A 21425-nucleotide genomic window follows, 5' to 3' on the forward strand; every position below is an offset into this window, starting at 1 on the left:
TTGGGTGCAAGAGCTACGAAAATATTTTTATTTGTTGCTAAAACGGGCATTTTATACATTATGAATAAATTCAATAAAATCAAAAAATAATAAGCTTCGGAGTGCTTCAGGCAACTCTATTTTAAATTGGCCCACAGTGTCTTGTGCAAAAGATGTTTTCACTTATTATTATTATATGTATATACGCGCTTTGGCAGAATGTTTCAGGGCTTCTTGTTATATGGATGTGACCTTCATTGAGCTATCTTTGGGTAGTCCTGAGTGTTTTATTGTCATAATAGCAACCAACCAGCCGACCCAGCAACAACAGGTTAGCAATTATGTTAGGATCTTAATCCTTGCATGCCGACCACATTGGTAGGTACTAACCTTTCGATTGCTTGAGCTCTTCTTCAACTTTTAGCTAAGAACTAAATCCATTCAAATGGCCTAGATTTTTGGGACAAATGCAGGTGTTACACTAATAGAAATTCATGGTGTGACAAGCATGACTAGAGGCTTATAAAGCTGATGAAAGTTTTTATATCTAGTCTTTAATTCTTGATTATTACAACAACAAAAAAAAAAGAAAAAACGAGGAACTTGCATCCGAAAACATTTCAGTTTTTCCCATCAATATCCTTAAAAAACATTGAGAGATCGCTGATGCAATACTAGCATACCCCACCATTCGAACTCCAAGGCAACATTTCAGTTGAGTTCTTTTGGTCAAATTCTGCCTTTGTACTGTTTTCTGTCATGTCGGATTAGGGGATTTTGAAGCTTCTTCAAATCCATCAACCTGTTCATGAAACCAATTTAAGGAGAGAGGATTGTATCTTCGTAATAATAAAAAAAATATGATAAAAATCTTTGCAGGTGGCAGATACGGAACTCCCAATGCCAAAATGATACTCCATGAGCTACGTAAGTAGTGCCCAAAATGTACCCTACAATACTTGCAAAGCACTGACTATGCATGTACATGGTCCTGCGTATATGTACAATGACGTGATTTCTTCCTATGATTTACTACCTGGTTCCCATAAGATATCATGCTATGATTTTCTTTCAACCTGATTTACCATAAGCTATCATGCTATCAAAATCGAGCATCAAACTAATCATATTACAGAAAAACCAACTTAAAAACTCATTTCTGGCTTGCCAAAAAGGGTGCACTCTATTAGCTAAATTCGATGTGGCATCACTTTTGCAAGCTTCATGTGACCAATAAAATGGCAACATCAAATTGCTAAGATGGTTAAGCGTAGAATGACTTTCCTTGTGTAGTTCATTTATGAGTATCCAAATAAACTCAATAACTGCCATGGTCTGCTGTACCGGTCCGTACCGGCCGGTACGTATCGGTTCGGCCTGGAACCGGTACCGGATCAGCATGAAATCCGATACCAGTAGCTTATCATTGAAGAACCGATATGGAACTGGTAATGAGACCGGTACGTACTGGTCCGGGCCGCCACCGGTACGCCGACCGGTACCGGTACGGCGAACCTTGAATTAACAGCTATGAAGTTATTATTGCAATCAGGTTATATGATGAAATTTAGCTTCAAAAAGATTGCAAGAGAGGCAAAGAGTGTGTATTGCCATGCAGCTCAAGTGAGGCTCATCTGCTATTTCCAAGTGCTGGAAAGAGGACCTAACTGTAGTCTTGTCAAAACATTGTAAACAAGACTTGATTTCTGCTGATGAATAATTAAATTTGGTCTAAAGCATCTTTAAGTCAAAGGGGGCAAGTAAGGGCTTGAATGCTGCCTAAGCTATAGTAAGATCACTCGTGCTTTAAGCACATCGAATCAAATCTTAAATTTCACATGGCTACATCATGGTTCTAAGTGGTTAGATGTTGATCAAGTTGAGGAAAACAAAAAGAATTATGAATTGCCTAATCAGTGCTCAAACAACTGCAGACAGTCATCCAAGAATTTGTGGAAGGATCAGAATATTTACTTTCAGATTCATCACATACATTAACAGCATGATGTTAGTAAAGCAAACATAGTCTGAGATGGCTGTTCATAGTAACCAAACTGAGATTTGGCATTATTTCGTCAAAGACAAACTTATGTATTTTAGGTAAAAGTTCGAGGGAATTTTCAGATTTCATTGGAGACTAAAAGCGAAAGAATGTACATGGATAAATATTGAAATTTATTTCAATTAGTTGGACAAATTTAAAAATATTTCACAACAATTAATCAAGTGCACAAGAAAAATTGTGACTTATTTGTCAAGTCACCAGAACCACATAAAAGCTTCAACTAAACTTAGGGAAATTAAAAAAAAAAAAAACAAGACTAATCAGAGAGCTTTTCCAATAAGTCAGAGAAATTCACTAGTAGGGGCTGTTGGAATAACAATCTGCCTAGATCATGCATCTTATATTCTAGAAGGGCCAAGAATGGACTATTTTTTGCTTGTTTACTACCTGCAGCTGTTCTGGTTTCAATATTATTATGAAAACCCACTCCCTTAATCATACTACTCTTCCCTTTCTCTTTTTCTCAGTGCTTATGATCTGAAACCTCAAGAAGATGTAATACTCTCTTTTGCCTTTTATTTTCCATCAATTTGCTAATGCTAATAGGAATAGCAAGGTAAATTCTCATATTACTTCTAGAAGATTATCTTTATGCATTCCATTCAGCTCAAATCTGTCCTATAAGTGAAGATTGATAAAGAAAGTAAGAGCACGAAAAGGAAATCAATTTAAGGATTTAAAGAATTTACTGTTACATAGTATTTCATCATCACTCAAACATGTTACTTATATTGGCAATTTAATTCATAACAAAGTTAATGCATGCTTATAACATGCTCGATCCAGATTGACTCCCAAGTTAATTTGCATTCAATCGAACAAATGATCCTCCTGGTCAAATAGCAATCTCGTCTTCCCAGATACCAAGGAATATAAAATTCTTGCCCCTATCCTAGCAAAGGTGCACATTGATTTAACAAATGGATTATGATATTACATTACAACAAACCACATACTCGTTCCAGTATCATGTTACAACAAACCTCAAAAGGGAGATCCAGATAGGCTTCCCAAGATGCATTTGCAAGCAAAAATATGATATTGCAAGGGCGGCCTAGTGCACTAGGATCCCACCGTTGCAACGTCTAGGGAGGATCAGGTGTATGCAGCCTTAAACCCATATACGGAAAAATTGTTTCCATGTTTTGAACCTGTGACCTACAGCCTTTATAGAGCAATCTTGTCATTTCGCCAAGGCTCACCCTCGAACTTGATCGAACAAAATATTACTATTAAAATTGAGGTGGGAAATATATCACAAAATACTATATCCTGAATTTGTTTAGGGGCTTGTCTTAAGATTTGAATTTTGATATTACGTTCAAAACAAATAAGTTAACATGTTTTGGAACTTCATGGTAAGCTTGCGTAGGCAAATCAAGCCTACATCTCTAAAAAACATACTGCATGAATTATTCTACTCCAGTTCCACTAGCATAATGTGATAGCATGGTAGCCAGGACAAGTGATTGATCAAGACCCTTAAAATCCTCAGTTGTTTACATAGCTTGCTGTGTTCAAATGGCCTAATAATAGTTAAGGGGGAAACGTATTAGAGTGCAGATCTAGTGGATTTCTTAACCAAATAAGTTCACATGTTTTGGAACTTCATGGTAAGCTTGCATAGGCGAATCAAGCCTATATATCTAAGAAAACGTGCTGCATGAATTATTCAACTCCAACTCCACTAGCATAATGCGATAGCCATGGCTCCCAAGCCAAGTGATTGCTCAATGCCCTTAAATCCTCAGCTGTTTACATAGCTTGTTGTGTTCAGATGGCCAATAATAGTTAAGGGGAAAGTTCTAGACGAGCCACTACATATAAAATAATATTAAAATGAAAGCTCTAAAACATAATGATTTATCTAATTGGTGTAGCTTCTAGACAGATATAAGGCATAACAAAATATCGACCTAGTAGTATAACAAAAGATCAAGGTTGTAAAAACTTTAGGCCTCAGATGGGCAGCCAGGGGCATATAAAAAGAAAAAGAAATAAGTACAGGCTAAAGAAAGAAAAAATAGGAGAAAGAAAAAGGAAACACTGCATACCTGCACCACTGCCGATATATCCATCGGAGCAACCATCACTGGTCATGGTTTGCCCCTTTCTGCCACAGCCAACAGGTCACCCCATCTGCCAATTTCTTGATCTCCCTCTCTTAACATGGTAGGTTTATTGGGGCAGGTTTAAGGGAAAGGAGTTTCTTATATAAGCTGTTGGGTTGATTACAATCTTCTTAGGTGCACATTATTGGACACCCGGCCCCAAAAATCCAACCACCCAATATTAGTTATTTATTGGGCCACCCATGTGCCTGTTTTTTGGGCCTTCTGGGCAGTCAAAAACTTGCTTGGGGCTGGGCTGCTGGGATTTAAGAGGTTGCTCATGTTAGGTAAGCCTAACACTTTTTTTTTCAGTAAACAGATAAAAGTGAGCAGTTACAGTATATACAGAAGTAGCATCTGTTGATGATGGTGATGAGAAAGAATTGTGTGTCTAAGTGTTCGAGATAGGGTACAAATGAGAGTTTCAGTTAGGTGCTTAAAGATTGAAGAATGAAAAGGAAGAAACAACAATGATGAACAAGAAAATAAAAAGGAGAGAAGTTTTGAGAGGATGAGAAGGAATCCATGTGGTTTAGTCAATCAATTGGTGGGAGGAGCAAAGCCGTTCTTCGCCAATATAACTGATGGTTGGATATATTTAAGGCAAAAACCTACACAATTCTTAATAGGAAACAAGATTAAATGGAATAAAAACACAGTCAAAACATGCGATCATTCATATTGAGCATTTCTAATTATCTCTCATATTGATTAATTCATACTAAGCATTGATCATGATTCCAGTGGTTGGACAAAATTAACTGCCACTTTCACATTCAAGCAGATGCTTGAAAGGCTACATGGCCACTTATGATGTTCAAGCGAACACGGCTTTAAAGGTAAGCACCATACCGTCATTTAGGTATAACATATAGCATAGGTGATTGCAAAATGTTTTTTACCAATATCATTTAAGAGTATCATAGTTTCCAAAAGCCCATTGATGTCCTATTCTAAAAGGCAGATCACAAAAGGAATAATAAGAGAATGGGCTAAAAGGGTGTCAAGCAATCTGCAAACAACCTCAACAAGAACAACTAACACGTAGAAATGCACTTGCTCCGGCAAATTGATCAAAATATCCAACCACATATTGTATCTCAAAAGAAGGCTAGATTTCAAGAAAACTACGAAATTTACATGCTTAATTCAACATTCAATGACATGAAAATTGCCCGCGAGAAACAGATGAATCCGACTTTCTTTCTCCTTTTTTTGTTCAAAAAGCTGAGAACATTTACAAAGATATCTAAAAAGACGAGGAATAAGGGCCAAAACATCCAGAATCAGATGAAAGAGAAGTAGAACGCAACCTCTTATCCCAGGATGGCATGACGGTCGGTGCTTGCCGACAGCCTACAGGCAGGAAAATTTGCTTCAAAACCACATCGATTAGACCCCTAACAAGCAACACGAATCAATCCGCAATCGCAAGAAGCCATCAGAAACAAGAATCACACACGGCCGTAAGCAGGGCGAATCGGACTACCGACAACCGAGAGCAATCCCCGGCCCGCCGCTTCTTGCTCGTCGAGAAAGAGGTCCTCCGTAACCCTAAATGCCGCGTGCAACCCCACGATCACGGCCCCGATGATCAGCGAGACCAGGATATTTAATCCGACATGAGTGAACACGAGGGCGACGATCGTAACGACGGCGAGGGCGAGGAGAACCAAGCGATCATCGATCTCACGGCCGAAGAGTGCGATAGGCTCGTCGCGGAAGAAATAGAGGAAGAACCAGGCGATGAAGACGATGAGGAAGACGATCATGGAAACGGGATGCCAGAGAAGGCTGCAGAAGAGGATGAAGAGGACGATGAGGGCGTAATTGACGCGGAAGTAGGCGAGGTTGCGGCGGAGGCGGGCCATGGCCTCGCCGCAGCTGTAGGGGCGGCCGAAGGCGGTGGGATCCGCGAGCTCGCGCCACGGCCGGCGGGTGGCGACGAGGGCCCGGCCCCGCTCCTTCGCCCGGGAGAAGAGCTCCGCGGCGCGGGAGGTGGAGGCGGCCTCCGGGGCGGTCGGGATGGTCCCGTAGCCGCTGCGCCAGGAGGTGGAGGACATCTCGACGCGAGGGTGGGGGAGAGGACCGGGCCGGGAGGGCGCAAAACCCTAGCCCTAGATCTCTTTCTGGGAGGCGGGGGAAAAGGAAAGGATAGCAGAGAGGAAAACCCTAATCCAAGATCTCTGTGGGAGGGAAAACCGCCAGAAATGCGCACATGTACACAAAAACGAAAGCAAAGCTCAAACAACATTGTCAGAAAGGCGTATTATCTGGCAGAGCGAATACCAAATGGTAGGAATCAGATAGAGAGAGAGAGAGAGTCTAAAAATAATAGACATGCAACAAAAACCACAAATTGGGCAGTACAGTTCTGATCAGGAGAAGCATATAAAATAAAGATGACATACAGCAGAAAACTTTAAACACATTAAACAATCATCATTATGAAATTCAAGCAAAAAAACTGATATTTCTTTAAAAAATTCTAAAGTATTTAAAATTTGATATATTACAATCATCTGTTATTTTTTTCTTATTAGTGCACATAGAGGATATAATTTCTCTATCACAATATACTGGATCCAGCATATTATTTTAAATTTTAAAAAGTAAACCCTGATTATGTTGCTATTAGTTTGATGATGATTATAGTTTTAGATAGATTTATGAGGAATCATGATTTTAGTTTAAATAGCTCGTCATCTCCGTTGTTTTTTGGCAACATAGCCTCTACCTGTTTCTGGTGAATAGATGGATTATACCTTTACAGCTATCATGTTCTAAGAATTCAAACGAGATTAATTTTGGTGATGTATTTTGATAATTGTGGACTAGTTTTGTTACATGGAAGTCCAATGTCTAAAGCCAATGGTGTCTGTCGAGACTTGTTGATTTGGTCAAAACCTAGCTCAATTGGGTCTCTATTTATGTTAAATTTTTTTATTATATTTTATAACTTATTTATTTTTAATTATAAATTTTTTTATCTACCATGCAATTTTTGGGTTACTTGAATTAAATATGCTTTCCTTCCATCTGTACCAAGGTGGCGCTAGGGTAACGTACCCACATGTGAGGTGGTGAGCCCATGGGTCGAAAAAGGCACGCAAAAATCTACGACCTGTATCGAACATTTCCTAATGGAAGGGGGGCCCAGTGGAGGCTACTACGCGGGTGGGCTGGTCCCTCCCCCTCCCCTCCTATTTTTTATCAAAAAAAAAAAAAAAAAAACTCTTGGACTTCTTGAAACTATGATGGTGAGATCATAGTCTAAGCTATTCATGGAATTACTCCAAATCAAGTAGGGGAGAACAATTGCTTCCTGAATGCTCTCATTCGGGTAAAGTTTGATCGGTAACTCTAAATTTATCAATCTAAGCTTGTAGCTTATCTTCATTAGTATCAGGGGGAAGCCTATCCCCAATCGAAAACTTCAAAACATAATCATGTTGGAGAGTAATGTGTCACATGCGAGCTGAATCTTCTATTGGCGCTGTAGAAGCAACTATTTTCATGATGATCAGCTACTAACATCAAAAAAAGAATTCATGGTGGTTATTTCAGCAATCCAAGCCTGGTAAAAGAGCGAATCTGGTAGCTAGGCGTTTCGTCAATTGAGGTCAAAATATTATAAACCCAATATTTTCAACATCTGAATTGATCTAATTGTTCCATTGCTGTCTACCTGATCCAGCAGTTTGTGGGATCTTTCTTATTCTGTCAGAAGCTTAAATGAACGAAGCATGAGTTAAAAAAGCCAGCTTCAATCGCCATGATGCAGCAACCTTGCAATCATCAAACCAACACATTAAAGCACCACATCTTTCTATTGATGAATTCCTGCTGGGGGAATCTATATAGGATCCCTCATGCAAAGAGAAAAAAAAAAAAGAGAAATACTGCCACCGATCATCGCTTAGAAAAACAGACCTCGGTCCGTCGATCGCATACTTCTCTAATTCTCTTTCTGGGAATCCATGGGAGTAAAGATACAGGCCATCCAATAGCCATCTCATTCTGTTTCACATCTTCAAACATGTCATGCTTCCACTTCACTGAGATCCCTCCAACTCCCCTCTAGTTATGTGCATGTTTGTGTCAACTCCACTGCATATCCATGCATATGTATGTTTAGGCCCCGTTTGGGGAGCTTTTGGCACTTTCTGGCCCTCCAAAAGTACTTTAGACAAAAAACTATGTTTGGTAAATTTTTCAAAAAGCTGTTTCAGCTTTTGCGGGAAGCTGAAAACAGCTTTTGGAAGGAAGCTCCAATTTGGAGCTTTTGGGAGGAAGCTGTTTTAGCTTTTTCGGAAAGCTATATTTTTGACAAAAATGTCCATATTAAAATAACATAATTACATAGTTTATCCCTGTATAAACCTAAAAATCTGCTGGAGCCAAGAACCCAAGCCGTCAGACTCCTTTCCGTAAGAAAAGGTATTTTTCTTTTCAATTTTTGTATGCATCTCTTGAACCACATTTTAGAAGAAAAAAATTTTAATCCTTTTCTATACCTTCCAAAATCAATCTATTGTTTTTTTTTTATCATCAACCTCGCGGCCCACGCTGAGGTCCTCCTCGAGCGTGGACCATGAAGAAGAGCCCCTGGACCGCGGAAAATTATTTTATGAAAAATTATGAAAAATTATTTTATACTAATAATTATAATATTTTATATCTTAGGTATTTATATTGAACCAAGAAATATAAATAATACTCACATGTTAGTTTTTTTTTTTTGGTTAAAGTCCTATATTAAATTTTTGACTGAACTGGAAGTTGGTCGACCTGGTCTTTCTCTTGATAAATCTGACACAAAACTTTTATTTTAGCATGGGGACAGCTAAAAAGTTAGCCATGAGCAATTTAATTGGGTGAGAGTTAAATTCTTCGGTGCACCACACCAATCACATATATTCGTTTCTATAGGCCTCATTCATCAAGCACTCATCTCAGTGATTAGCCCATAGGAATGAGCATCTGTGATTAAGCATGGTGCACTGCCACGTGTTGCATGTGGTGTAGGATATGATTTTTCTCTTTATTAACTCATAAAAAGTTCCAGAAAAATATTTATGATGTCATATCACCCCACATAACACTTGTAGAATGGGGTGCTCTACTTGTCTAAGCAAGCTAATGCACAATCCCTACTTAGAATGGGGTCTTCTTTTGCTTCCTAGGCCGATCTCTGGATGTTTGCTTGCCTCTACTATCTATTTTATTTCTTCTGGACTTTTCTTCCTAATGTACATCCAGGCCGACCATAGCTCACCAGAAAAACCGTCCAATTAGAACTCACCACGATGCCAACGCATAAGAGCTGCCACCTAGCAAGCCTGATGCCGCACGACTGGGTTCACATCTCGAGAGCTCCCTACGATTAGCAACATCATAGCCGAGACCCCAAGCAATCACTGAAATCCTGCCGATGTGATAGACAGGATGTCATCTGTGTGCGAGACGCTTGCGCCTGATATCTAGGCCATACCGAGGATAGACATTCCTAGCTGATCCACGTGCCCTAATTCTACGGTGGTAGGTATACTCCTTCACCTATACAATCATCTCTCAAGGAGAACCCTTAGGGTAAGTGTTCAAACACCCTAACGGATTGCAGGAGAACCTCCTTCTGTTCTCTAACATCATCCGGACTTAGGCATCAGAGGGTCTCTTGTCGGATACACTCCAGCAAAAGAACTTCTTCGTTTGTGCTATTTCAGATCGGAGTGTGGCCATCCAACCAGGATCCCGATCGCGGTCGTCCACTACAAGTCCTCATCAAGCTCGGTCAGAGCAGTCGATCACTGAGTCCTCCAGCATCGTCGCATCTCTCATGCGGTGTCTAGGATGGGCCAGTTCTCAGCAGCAACACTTTCTTTGTGCATACTTTTTTTTTGAATAAATTTAAAGTGGGAAGGATGTTTTACACTCCTCCCAAGCTCACCGAAGAAAGCCACCAACCTAGGGGTACAAATGGGTCGGGTCGGATCATGATGACCTCAACCCAACATGGTTTCTTATTCGGGTTCTAATTTTGGATCCAGACTCGATCTGATAGAAGATCGGGTCGGGTTGGGTCCACCGCTACAATTTTTGATCCAACCGGTCATTCGGGTAGGGTCGGGTCCATGTACAATCCGGACTCAATCCAAAAAATTCGGATCTGGGTCAGGTCCGAATCGGGCTCGGTTCGAGTTAACCCATCCATGGCTTCATAACTTGTGTTTGCACTCCCGAGAGTTGCAGCCTGCAGGCCCAAACATGATCGAGAAAATAAATTGGATCTAATTTTAGGACTTGATTCGGCCCACGGATTCTCCAAAATGGGTCGGATCGGATCAGATCACGGGTCAACCCGACGTATTTGCAGCATTACACCTATGTGGCCGTGTTTCCCTGTCCGCGGCCAAGGCGTCAGATAAACCGCGTGGTCGGTCAGTCAAGATCCTTGTGCATGCATCGCTATGTACCTGTAGGTTCTACCATCCGAGTAACGTCGTCACTGGTTTGACAAACCAGACACATGCTCCTTAGTTCTGACAAAATTCGATATCAATTTTAGATTAATCAAGTAGAGTCAGGCCAAGAAAGATAAAAAATCCTTACTACGGAGTTCATACGTGTCTATAGCTGAGTCAACCAAGAAATTGAATTAGTAAACCAGGATTATAAGTTCGAATCAAATGACACATATTGTTTTTTTTTAGTATGATTGACTCCTGTCGATTCCCCTGCCATTCTGATGACGTAGAGGCTGACATATGTCTTCAAAAATGCTAGAAACAAACTTGCGTGGTCCACAAATCCAAAGGTGGATTCGTCAGAAGAGAAGGAAAATGAAAACCGTGATGTTATTTATATTTCATCGTATAGAGGTGTTTCAGGTATTTAAACAATTGGGTATGGTTGATTGACTCATGTCAACCTCGGGGTTGACATATTTACATGCCTAGATAGAACATAAATGCATAAACGTTTAGATATAAGTCATTGAAAAAGGGCGCAGCCATGTTTAGATTAGTAATCATCTTCATTTACATCCTTTGTTGTGGATATTTAAACAAGAAAAGAGGCCGTAATTTATGTTTAAATTACATCCTTTAAACATATTTGATGATATTCGGCATCATTTACATCCTTTGAGGTTAAACTTGGGTACATTAAATTACCATCATCCTCCTCGCAAAGGACATGGTTAGGCCACAGTCTTCCTATTTCATGCAGGATTATTTGAAAACACATTATCAAATGCTGTCATTCCAAAAGATTTTATTTCACCTGCGAGGCATACATGAGTGGAAGCTCTTCAATGTATACCATTTTTTTTTTCCTCATGTCACTTGTTGCTTGCTCATGAATGAGTGTGAGGCAATAATAACATGTTTGAAAAGTGGATGTTGGATCTATGAATTCCAAATTGATGCTCTATAATGTCATACAAGCGTAATGAGATATTTTTAAAGTATATTACACAATTGTAAGAAATGAAAGTGCATGACAATCTTGATCCTAATAAAAAAAAAAAAGTGGAAGCAGGTATAATCCAATTTTTTTTAATATGCCTGGTGGGAAAAAGTACAACCCGAACCCATTATTGGGACCCATTGACCGGTATCAGACAAGTCGAAGAAGAGAGAGCGTGTGCGCGCGCGCGCGGGGTCAAAGGCCGTGAAACTTTGCACGTGGGAAATGAGTGAAAACTATCCCTGACTTTTCCTGTTTTTACACGTGATTTTTCTGGTTGACCATCTGGAGATCACCGTGCCCACGGACATTCCCCGACCGAGTCGCCGACATGAGGCCGCCCAACGGCCCCTGCCGATATTTAAATAACGCGGGAGGACCAAGCGGAAGCAGAGGAACCCGGGAACCACCATGGAACCGTTCCCCTTCCAAACCCAGGAGGACGACGAGCACCCGGAGTATCTGAACTGGGACTTCTCCCTTCCCGACTCCATCGACCTCCTGTCCGCCATCTCCAACCCACAGCCCCCACCGCGAAGTGCTTTTGTCGAATACAGAGCGTTTAATCGTGGGATCTCGTCCCAGAGTTCGGGATGCCAACAGCAACGAACCGGCGGTCGCAACATCCACCGGAGAGTGATCGAGTTTCTAAGAACGATTCCGATGGCGACAAGGGAGGAGAGTTTCAGAGGTGTGGTGGCGGAGGGAAGCAGGGAGTTTCGGCATCTGATGAGGGAGAGGCAGAGGAGAGAGAGATTGAGCCAGGGTTATGCTGACCTCCGCTATATGCTCTCCAACAGATCAAAGGTTTCACCATTTCCCATCGATAATAATTGCAGAAAAAGAAATTCTCTGAATCTTACTTGCTTGGGTGTTTGTGTCTTTTTCTAAAAAAAAAAATTTCTTTCGAATTTTCTCGTAGGGTGACAAGAATTCGGTGGTTCAAGCAGCGGCTGTTTACTTGAAAGAACTGGAGGGAGTGAGGGAGGAGCTGCAGAAGCGCAACGAGGAGCTTGAGGAGACGGCAGCTGGGAAACGAGGGGTGGTAGAAGGGGCGACGATCAAATTGCGCGTGATGAATCCCTCATCGGCCGTTGATTCCATGATGGGGGCTCTGCAATGCTTGAGGGGAATGGAGTTGGCGGCTGCATCCATGCAGGCCGAACTCCGCAGCGACGAGTTGTCAGCCGTCGTCAATCTGAAATCAAAGGTTTGTATGACATGCCTGGTGCTTAAGAAGGACTTGTTATATTATTTAAAGAAATGTTTAATTTACTGAAATTAAATATGGTATTTTAGTCATCATATTTTTTTTTGAAAAAAAAAATGCTCTCAGATTCTTTTTCTTCCCCTTCCTATGGGTGATTAAGCTTCATTTTTAGACAAGTGTAAATGCCAAATTTAAAGTTGTTAATATCAGAAATTTAGATCATGGGTAGGTAGTCACCGAAAAGTTGGGCTGAAGTCCTGTGGAATTTTGACATATCATCTACCAAAATCTAGTTATTGCTATTAATGAATGCCCCATGGACATTCATTTACAAGATCCATTATTTAATCGTGGTTAGCCTCAGAGAGTGATTTTATTAAATTCTGGATCATGGCCATCCATGATCTGCAGCATGGCCCAAGATCAAACCTGGCCATCCATGGTGTATAGAATTGCACACCTAGCTTTCCATATGGCTTGCACAATCATGGGCTATCTTGCAAATCGTATACCCTACATTTCATGCAGCATGCACAATCATGGTCTCATAGATTATCATGCAGATCATCGATACCTGTTATTTATTTTTCTAGTTCATGCAAAGTGGAGAGGATATTGACTCATATAATTAAAAAATATGAGCCTGCATTCTCTCCATATCTCGAAGTTAACAACAAGATAGTCCAATTATTCGAAGTGATTGTATGTGTTTCTAGATGGATGACAAGAGATTAGGGATGCAAATGGTTCCGGTCTACTTGCAATCTGAACCAGTCTCGACTAGATTAAACTCGAATTTGATTGATATTCGAAGACTCGAGTTAGGTCCGGGTAATACTAATTTATACATCAGCCCGGTGTACTTTTGATCAACAAGAAATGGGATAAACATGACTCGACCTAATCAAATCCAAACCGAAAATCTGAATCATATAGAACCCCTTTTCCTTCAGCCACTTCTTTTATTTATTTTTTTTCTGTTTCACTTCTTCCTTCATGGAAGTGTTTTGTTCAAGTTGTACTAATTTTAATTCATGCACTCAATAGTACCTAACATAGTCATGGATTCATTTATGTTGTGCAGAATGTGGCAATAGCTGAAGTGGAGAGAGCAATGGAATGTGCTTTAGAGGAAGTGGAGAAGAAATCCCACACTTTGTCTTCCCAACAATATAAATGCTCCGTGAGTTGCCATGTGGAGAATGCACCATGAGTACCGCGTGTGCTCTACATGTAACTCATTTGACCTAACATTAGAGATGAATGAAACATCCTTTTCTAAAGTCAATACGTAAGAAAGGTTTGCATGTTAAATTCCAGCTAGAGGAATATGATAGCAATTCATTGATTTAGAAATATTCTCAGTCATAGAGGCAGAGAGGCATAATTTTTAAGGAAAATGATAAAAACACTAGCATCCATGATATGTCATACCAGCCCAAACTGGACAGTATGGGGCGTACCATACCATACCAGTTCGGTACCGATATTCGGTACGGATGGCGTACCAATATTCGGTATGCTAAAAAAATTTTCGTACCATACCATACCGACACTATACCAGTGTGGCATTGGTACAGGGTCCGGTACCGAGACAGCGAATCTTTCTCGCATCTTTAAAAGATGCACTATTTGTTGGAAAACCGTGCATGCAGCAGAAAAATCAAATCGCAGCGGAAGACGCATGCACGGCTCGTTCATCACATGAACGTATTTTAAAACCGTTCGTAGATAGATTAAGATTAAATTGTTAGAGGAAAAATCGTATCTTCACCTTATGCAAGTAGATCCTTACCGCAATCTGATGATCATGGTAATCTTGAAAAGCTCGCTTGAAGCCGCACACGTGTTCGGCCTCTATGGGTATCCACATGAGGAAGAGGACCGATCCAAGCGCCTAGATCTCACCGGGGTGCTAGCTCCCTTGCAGAGATCACTTTTGATGGTTAAATCTCTCTTAAACAATCAACTCTTGATTGCTCTCAGGAGGAAGAAGAAGGAGAGAGGGAAGAAGAGGAGGCCACGCCCAAGAGCAAAATGGGAAAGAGGGTTCGGCCGTAAAAGAAGATGAGGCCTACGGCCCTTCTTTTTTCTTTCTCCTTTCAACGGTCTAGATTTGCCCCCAAAGCCTTCTAGGGCTTCCTCTCACGCACTCCCCCCAAAAAATCTGAAAATAAATAATAAAATGAGGGGCGCACGCCCCTCCTTTTATTTTGTGCATGAATCCTCCTCCAAGGAGGATTAGGTGGCCTAATCCAATCATGACTCAATCATGGGCTCTAGGACTCTTAATTCTTATCTAATAAGGAGTCCTACTGCAATTAAGATTCTTCATCCTTATCTAATAAAGAGTCTTATTGCAATTAGGATTCTTCAATTAAGATTCTTAGTTCTAATCCAATTAGGACTCTTCGAGTCCTAATCCAATTAGAACTCTAGGAGTCCTACTCCAAGTAAGACTCTAGACTCTTATAATTTGCAGTCCTAATCTAATTAGAACTCTAAGAGTCCTACTCCAAGTAGGACTCTTAAATCTTATCTAATAAGATCAAGCCCAATTCAATTAAGTCCAATTGATTCAATTAAATTGTAATTTAATTGCTTCTTCAACTCACTAACTCTTAGTGAGTTAAACCAACTATCAATCAAATTGGTAATCATGAACTATTGTGATTCCAAATCACAATCTAACCATCAGATCGATCAAAACCTTTAATGTATGTGACTCCATAGGTTTTATTCTGTCTGGTAGTGAGATAAATTGTGATTTCTATCACAATATTATTGAAAACTCCTTTCAATGGGTTGAAACAATTCCAACTCATCTCACCAGAGATTATTGACCATCAAGATAATCCCTGTGAGTCTCACCATCCACCAGTGACCCCTAGTAGCATGTAGTGGCAACCCAGCAGAATGGAATGAATGAATCTCTAGGTGCAGTTATCGTATGATACAGTCGTTCTATCGTGAATCCTTACAACATGGAGATCATGGATAACTCGTCAAATCTCATCGTCTGTCATATGTCAAGATTTATTCGAGTTTTGCTCGAGAACGAAAACTTCTTTTCCACTATACATACTGCCACGGCCGAGGTTTTTCAAACTTAGTCTCATAAATCACATAAGACCACTCCTTATCTACCAAGGTCGATAGATTTCATGTAGGTGCGCATCCTACTCCTACAGTGAACCTACTGTAGCCAATCTGCACCACAAGGATCCATATGGCTAGAGATCATGTATATGTGCAGTCAGACTACAGCAACCTAACTGTGCATAATCAAGACACCGCAGGTCAAAGAACCAGTCATACCATTTCAACATCAGGTAAGTCACTGACGAGTGGATAGATATCCAAGTGACTTCTTGTTTTGGTCACGCTCGATATCCTTGTTCTCTAATAAGCACCTGCACTATCACTCGAGTGTCCCTACACTGTGGACTCGAGACTCGTCCATCCAAAAGGAAAACGATTTATGCACTAATCTCATCAGATCAATCACCGTTCCCATGATGATCCATCGATTAGAAGCATTTAGGAATTAATCACCAATGACATATGGCTCAAATTTTCAACTCTTGAGAATATGTATCATCATCTTATTAATTCCTTAGACGATTCATGGACATATACACAACATGAATGGAAAAAGATGCCCAATATTATTAAATGATAATAAAGTTAAGTACAAAACTATATCCCAGAACAAATAATGTATTCGCTAGATTGGCTTCTAAGGTATACATCTAACACTGTTTTCACCTCTTCAAGGCAATGTACAAACTGAAGGAGTGTGTACGTCTTAGTGACGTAGTAGTATTGTTGGTACCAGTATCATGCTCAGCTTCCCTATTAAATTCAAAAACTTGTAGTTGTTTTCAGCGAAGTTGAGGTGGCTTTCTTCACTGACTTGCTCATTTGATTCATTAGGTTAAGATGGTTGCTTATGATGTCACAGGCTAATGCACAGATTGGATCTTCTTTTCCACCTGGTGTACTTCAGTTATTTTAGCTGCTTTCCTTCTTGTGTGATGGTTTAGAAAGCATATGAATGCAAGATTTGTTGATCTTGGTCTCACCTCGTGCTATCTTTGTAAAACAAAATATTTCACTTTATCAATTGTAATTGGTTCCGGTATGCGCTTGCACGACATGAAGGCCATTTCCTGAGTTCTAGGCTAGTATTGCCCCTTCAACATCAAATGAAGAAGATTTGTATCATGTGTATTTCAGCTCTTCCTCTTGGGACAGAGTTCTTAAACGTATATTATTACTTCATGTTGTATCCAATATCTTTTTCTTTTTCTTTTTTTGAATTAAAAGGGAAGTAGGAAACCACACATTATTTATTGATATGTTGTAAAGAATATGAAGTTAGATAAGCTGCCAAGAGGAAGAGACAACAAATAGAGAACGGAAATTTGTTGCATAAAGAAGGAAGCTGGGCCAAAACAGAGGAGCAGAAGAACATGGAGAAGTTCTTTATCCATCTCTAGCAGCTATGAAGGTAGCCAGGTAGGAATGTTGAAGCTTTGACAGAAGCAGGTTCAGGACTCAGGTGGCAAAACCACTGAAGCAATGGTTCATGGGAATCTTGAGTTATTCTGCGGCAGCAAAGAAAGCACACCTAATACTGAACAAAGAGTCTTCCAAATGGTTAAAAAGAATGCACGATTAGAGAATAAATGATCCACTGCTTCAGTAGCATGATTGCATAACATCCATCCTCCATGATTCTTTCCCAGTTTTTTGGCAAGCAGCTCTCTAGTACTGAGTTTTTTTCCTCCAACGAAGCTATAAGAAACGCTTTATTTTTAGGGGAACGAACAATTTCTAAAGACTGGATGCGAAACTACACTTGTGTCCCCTCGCATTCAAAAATTGATACATGGAAGAAGTGGAGAAGGTTCCATTCCCATTAAGCTTGCAAACCAGCTGATCCTCGTCTTGATTCGAACAGAGCAATGCCAAAAGGGAAGATAACTGGTTAAATTGGGCCTAAGCATCTACGGAATGTCAACCTGGCTGTTTGATCTTCCAAGTTAAAGTTCATGCATTGAAGAAGTAGCAGCGATTGTTCCATTTTTCTTTTGGCTGATTTTGTAAAGCAAGGGGAAGATAACTAGGAGAGGGGACAAATGCAGCTATCCTTCCAAAAGAGAGTACTATGCCTATTGCCAATTTTGAATTGAGTTCTATTCCAAAGAGAAGGAAGAGCATTAACAATATCACAACAAATATTGTATGCAATATCTACCTTCCAAATGTTCACTAATCCCTAGTGATGTCATTTCTCAAGTAAGGCTTGTGAGATTTTATTCAAGAAATCTGTTCTTGCAATAACAGAATTCTCATTCACTTTCTATGAGAAACAAATACAGGTGAGGCACTAATTGGTGGCAATAGCTAATAAAGAAGAAAGAGAGCAAATTTTGGATTTGGGCTTAGTGCCAACAGCTAACAAAGAAGAAGGGATAAATTTTGGATTTGGGCTTCCCATTTCTTTGCTTAAAACTAACTGCAGCTGGGATGTCAGCAATAAGGCCCAAACTGCTGTTAGCTCAGTTGTTTGACATCCTACTCCCCATGGAATGGGTCCTAGGTTCAACCCCATGGGATGGAAAATAACCACTAAATTCCTGAAAAAAATGAATAAAAAAATAAAAAGCATACATTCTTGCTATGAACAAATCCTCAAATAGTTGCAAACTGCTAAATGGTTGCCTTAAGGTGGCATTAGTTCAAATAATCCAGTGCCAACAATGCTTCAAAAAGGAAGCTTGGTTCAATAGGTTTGTCAGGGATTCAAAAACACTATTCACAAGTCCCTCAGTTTTAGCAGTATAGTCATTATCCATCTCTAACCTTCAGGGAATGCAAGGATGAAGAGGACAGAGGAGCCTATTTCTAATCTTTGTGGTTGTTGCTGCTGCATACCACTTATTGGTTTGTATCAGATAATTGTTTACCTGGACAATCAGGTTATAGAACTTCTAGTCCATCACCCATAAGGTTGCAGGCACCACTAAAATATCAAGAGTTTAGCATGAAGGTGACAACAGCAATTGTTCTCTGGGTCACAAGATCAGTCTATTTTCCCTTCACTGCAGCAGTGGTTTCTGTCGACACCTTTGTGCTGCATATTGTCTGATGATATCTTATTGATCTGAATTTTCCAAGATGCAGCTATTTTTGATAGGACTTGTTGATTAAGGTTGCTCCCAAGCTTCCACTTAGTCCACGGCTGGTTTTTCTGATAGTTTTTTGCTCACACTGCGTCGGTTGCTGTTGTTGTGATCACTGAAAGAGAATTCAATGGTTTTGAGTAGCAAATATTGTGTCAACTCTCCCCACATGCCAAACCCAGGATAATCATTGAATAGGTTTCTTCGCAATTCTTGTCTATCCTGACTTAACTGCAGGTCTCTTTCCTTCATTCATGGGTGCAAAGGATTTCGATTATTAGAACACTACAAGTAGAAGGAAAAAGATAACAATTACATGGCAAACTTTGGTGCTTTAGTTTGTGCTGATCTAATTTTTAAGCCTTGAAATGTTTTTTTTTTCTTTCGGTTACGGAGAGTGAAGGTGCAACTAATGGATTGAGCCAGCGCCAGATGAAAACACTCTTGCCATACTCTATGCAATTGTTCAATGCAAGCCAATGTCGCCAAACAATTGACCACCCGATTTGCTTCTCGAAGAACATGAAGAGAAGTAAAGTTGGACAGATTGGTACAGAACATGTTGATGTTTCTCAGGGTTGGATGATGTGAAGACTCCTCTCCATGATCCATTTCATCACTGTAGTTGAGTCCCCTTCTAACAAAATTTTATCACTCTGAACCATATCAACTGCAGTCTCCAACCCATTCCAAGCAGCCATAAGTTCTGCTACAGGTACAGAGTTTGTGATTACAGGAATTGATGCAGCATAAAGAAGCATTATGTCGAACGGAACCATCAAAATTCAGTTTAATAAACTCTGGTTGCGGGGCTTCCAGGATATAATAGTTTCATTTGGATGATTCGCAAACACTCGTGGTAAATATTAAAAAAGCTGTTAGATTGGTGTCCATTTGAAGAATTCTACTGTAGATCCTTTTACTTCACAAGGCTAATCGCAAAGGGAAAGTACCAAAAGGACACTAACATTTTTCACTTTGCTTTTAATTTAAAATTAAGTTTCTTTTCTTCTCTTTTTTTTTCTTTAACTAAACAAGTAAACATCTCATTCTGAAAAGGTTATATGCATGCAGCTTGCTTTATTCTTCTGCTTTCCTAGGCATTCCTAATTGTAAAGAAGTATGAACATGGTTCACTTATTGCTTCCACACATTTGCCTGCATGCTTTTGCCATCGCTTTATCCACTCGATCGACGGCAAATTCTATTTACTCTCCACCGTATCTCTTATTCCTGAATCACCTTCGGATTAAGGATTGCTTGCCGTTCGCACATATTGAGGTATTTTTATCTGAGTGGTACGCTAGTATTCTAACGAAACGGAGCGAAACGATGAGATATGTTTGTCTTTGGGATAATTATATAGTATTTTATTCTACCATAAATACTGATAGGGGTTGGAACTCTAGACTAGAGTTTAACTATAAATATCTTGTAACTCTTCTTATTTGGAGATAGTGAAAGTTACAGTCGTTTCGCTTCTCTGGATATTGGCACATTGCCGAACCACGTAAAATCTCTATGTTCAATTTCTTTTTCCTTTCTTTTCTGAATTCTGTGCATTGTTCTGTTTGCCATTTAGATCCTGTGTTATGGGCACCAAGTTTAAAGATCGACTTCTGGTCAAGGAGCCGATCTGTTTGGATGGATCGAATTTTCTATTAATAACCAATAATAGTTTAATGATGATTAATTATCATTATTATCATATATTAGAGAGACGAAATCATTTGAAAAATCTAAGTGGATGGTAGGGTTCTGTCCATTGTGGGTCGCAGTTGTTGCGTAGCACCAAAGACTTTGACAATTCATGTTCCCAAAACCCGGCCCATCACTAGGCGTTTGTCAAAGCCCTAATTGGAAATGTGGTGGAAATTTAGAGCAGACAATCCAATGCTACCGCGTCTCACGTAACAAGAGATTTTGGCATGATCTTTCCTGTCTTCTGGTGTGACCCTCCTTCACATGTCACCATGTCAATATAAGATTTGAGCAAAGGGGAGATCACTAGCTTACCTAATTGAAGGTATATATGGAACATTATTTTCTAGCTTGTAAAATTTCCAAGATTGGGCAGTATTCTGCTACAACCTTAGTTGTATCAATAATGTTTCATGGAGGTCACCCTGCTACTGATTCTAAAACCCTAGTTATTCTAGATTCGACGAAGGCGACATCATGTTGGCATCTTGCTATTTTGATTGCATGCAACTCGTAATCTTCGTGGTGGTGAGTTGTAGATGTTTTCTTCATGAAATTTGGATATTTCTCAAACCATTTCTTTCTTCAAACATGACATCTGAGTTTTCGAATTTAGAATGAAATCTAACTTTTCGCTCGGCCAACTTTAGCTTTCCCAATGAAAGGCTAGTAATTCTTTTTTATTGAAGATAGATAAA

At 39.9% G+C, this 21425-nt stretch overlaps 2 protein-coding genes across 2 annotated transcripts; one reads left to right on the forward strand and one right to left on the reverse strand.

Annotated features, from left to right (window-relative positions):
- Nucleotides 1-492: 492 nt before the first annotated feature.
- On the reverse strand, nt 493-6525 carry LOC108511194 (PRA1 family protein F3-like). The gene is made up of 2 exons (XM_026803617.2): nt 4099-6525; nt 493-781 (listed from the first exon to the last, which is right to left on the reverse strand). Exon 1 carries the CDS (start codon nt 6216-6218, stop codon nt 5610-5612), a length of 609 nt encoding a protein of 202 aa, XP_026659418.2. The 5' UTR covers nt 6219-6525; the 3' UTR covers nt 493-781; nt 4099-5609.
- A 5054-nt stretch (nt 6526-11579) lies between these two features.
- LOC103704539 (transcription factor BHLH148-like) lies at nt 11580-14138 on the forward strand. Its single transcript, XM_008787877.4, has 3 exons — nt 11580-12432; nt 12548-12835; nt 13920-14138. Exons 1-3 carry the CDS (start codon nt 12037-12039, stop codon nt 14046-14048), a joined length of 813 nt encoding a protein of 270 aa, XP_008786099.2. The 5' UTR covers nt 11580-12036; the 3' UTR covers nt 14049-14138.
- Nucleotides 14139-21425: the final 7287 nt, after the last annotated feature.

This window comes from Phoenix dactylifera, unplaced genomic scaffold (genome assembly GCF_009389715.1).
Source record: "Phoenix dactylifera cultivar Barhee BC4 unplaced genomic scaffold, palm_55x_up_171113_PBpolish2nd_filt_p 000007F, whole genome shotgun sequence".
NCBI classification, from domain to species: Eukaryota; Viridiplantae; Streptophyta; class Magnoliopsida; order Arecales; family Arecaceae; genus Phoenix; species Phoenix dactylifera.